At 32.6% G+C, this 1401-nt stretch overlaps 1 protein-coding gene across 1 annotated transcript; it reads left to right on the forward strand.

Annotated features, from left to right (window-relative positions):
• Positions 1 to 308: 308 nt before the first annotated feature.
• LOC142173418 (uncharacterized) lies at positions 309 to 647 on the forward strand. The gene has a single exon (XM_075239005.1). The coding sequence runs from the start codon at positions 309 to 311 to the stop codon at positions 645 to 647; it is 339 nt and encodes a 112-aa protein (XP_075095106.1).
• Positions 648 to 1401: the final 754 nt, after the last annotated feature.

A 1401-nucleotide genomic window follows, 5' to 3' on the forward strand; every position in this document is an offset into this window, starting at 1 on the left:
TAACAAAAGATGCAAGAGAGCTGCCTCGTAGTAGAACTATTAGAGTACATGAGGACTCTTCTTGAACATTGGACTAATGAAAAGTTATTGAATGCAAAGGGTACGTTCACATACCTTGGGAAAAAATACAACAAAGAGTTGGAGGACAACATGACATTATCGCAGAAGATGAGATTAAGCTATAACAGTAACATCAAATCATTGATTCCATCAAACTAAATATATATTGTTAATTGTAGAAAAGTTATTGTATAATTGTAGTTATTTTGTTTTTGTATCTGTTGCTGACAAATTATTGTGTGTTTGTAATGAAATTGTTGGTGAGGGCTTCCACAGATCACATCCATACTGTGATAGATGGTGTGAAGCATTTCATTGTTTGCCTTCAAAATATGAGATATAGTTGTGGACAATTCCAGCTTGATGAACTTTCTTGTGCACATGCTTTGGCGGTTTTAAGGCACAGGAACGAGTCTTATACAAACTATTGTTCTCCTTATTACACAAGGGAGAGCCTTTTGCAGACTTATGAAATACCAGTAGACCCGCTGCCTGACGAAAGCAAATGGAATATTCCACAACATATAGCTGAAGAAGTTGTAATGCCTCCTACTGGGAAAGGACATCCAGGGAGACCTCAAAAATAAAGATACAAACCATATAATAAAGTAAATGCAAAGAAGTACAAGGTTTCATGTGGCAACTGCGGACTAGAAGGGCATAACAAAAGATCTTGTAGGAATGCTCCCAAAAGGAAATAAAAATTGATACAATCACAAGAATTTTTTTCCTGAGTACTGTTGATGATAATCTGTCGTTTAAGACATATGAAGCTGTATTTGTTCTGTTCTGAAGAATTATAGTTGAGGTGTAATTGTGTTGCTAATTTGAATAAAGACTGTCTCGTATAATGAAATATTTGATAAAAAGATTTCAACTCTTAATGCAATTGATTTGTAGTTGTTTTGTTCAAATACTGAGTTTATTTATTACTTTTCAGCCTTTCCTAGCAATACTTCTTAATATTCAATGGATTATGTATTTTTGTATAGTAGTTGTAGACATAATCATAGTTAAACTGTAAAGAAATTATATAGTAACAATATCGAGATCAAATACTAACACTTCAACCAAAAAAAAGCCACAAATATTTTTTATTCTAAGTAGTAGAATTCTGGACAAAATAACAAAACAAAAGGTAAAACAATTGTAGCACAAATCTGCTACAAATAAATTGCACCTGACTTGTTCTTAGTTAACAATTTGTCTACAACTTTACAACAAACCAGCTACAACTAAACACTTTAACTATAATTTTTTTTACTAAAAAGGGAAACTAATTTTTCTTTTTCCGGACTTGTGTTCTCTCGTTCATAGCTGGTGCACCTTTTCTTCTTGCTA

This window comes from Nicotiana tabacum, chromosome 19 (assembly GCF_000715075.1).
Source record: "Nicotiana tabacum cultivar K326 chromosome 19, ASM71507v2, whole genome shotgun sequence".
NCBI lineage: Eukaryota > Viridiplantae > Streptophyta > Magnoliopsida > Solanales > Solanaceae > Nicotiana > Nicotiana tabacum.

Coding starts and splice junctions, on each gene's coding strand:
- LOC142173418 (XM_075239005.1), top strand. CDS start 309: ATGAAATTGTTGGTGAGGGCTTCCACAGATCACATCCATACTGTGATA.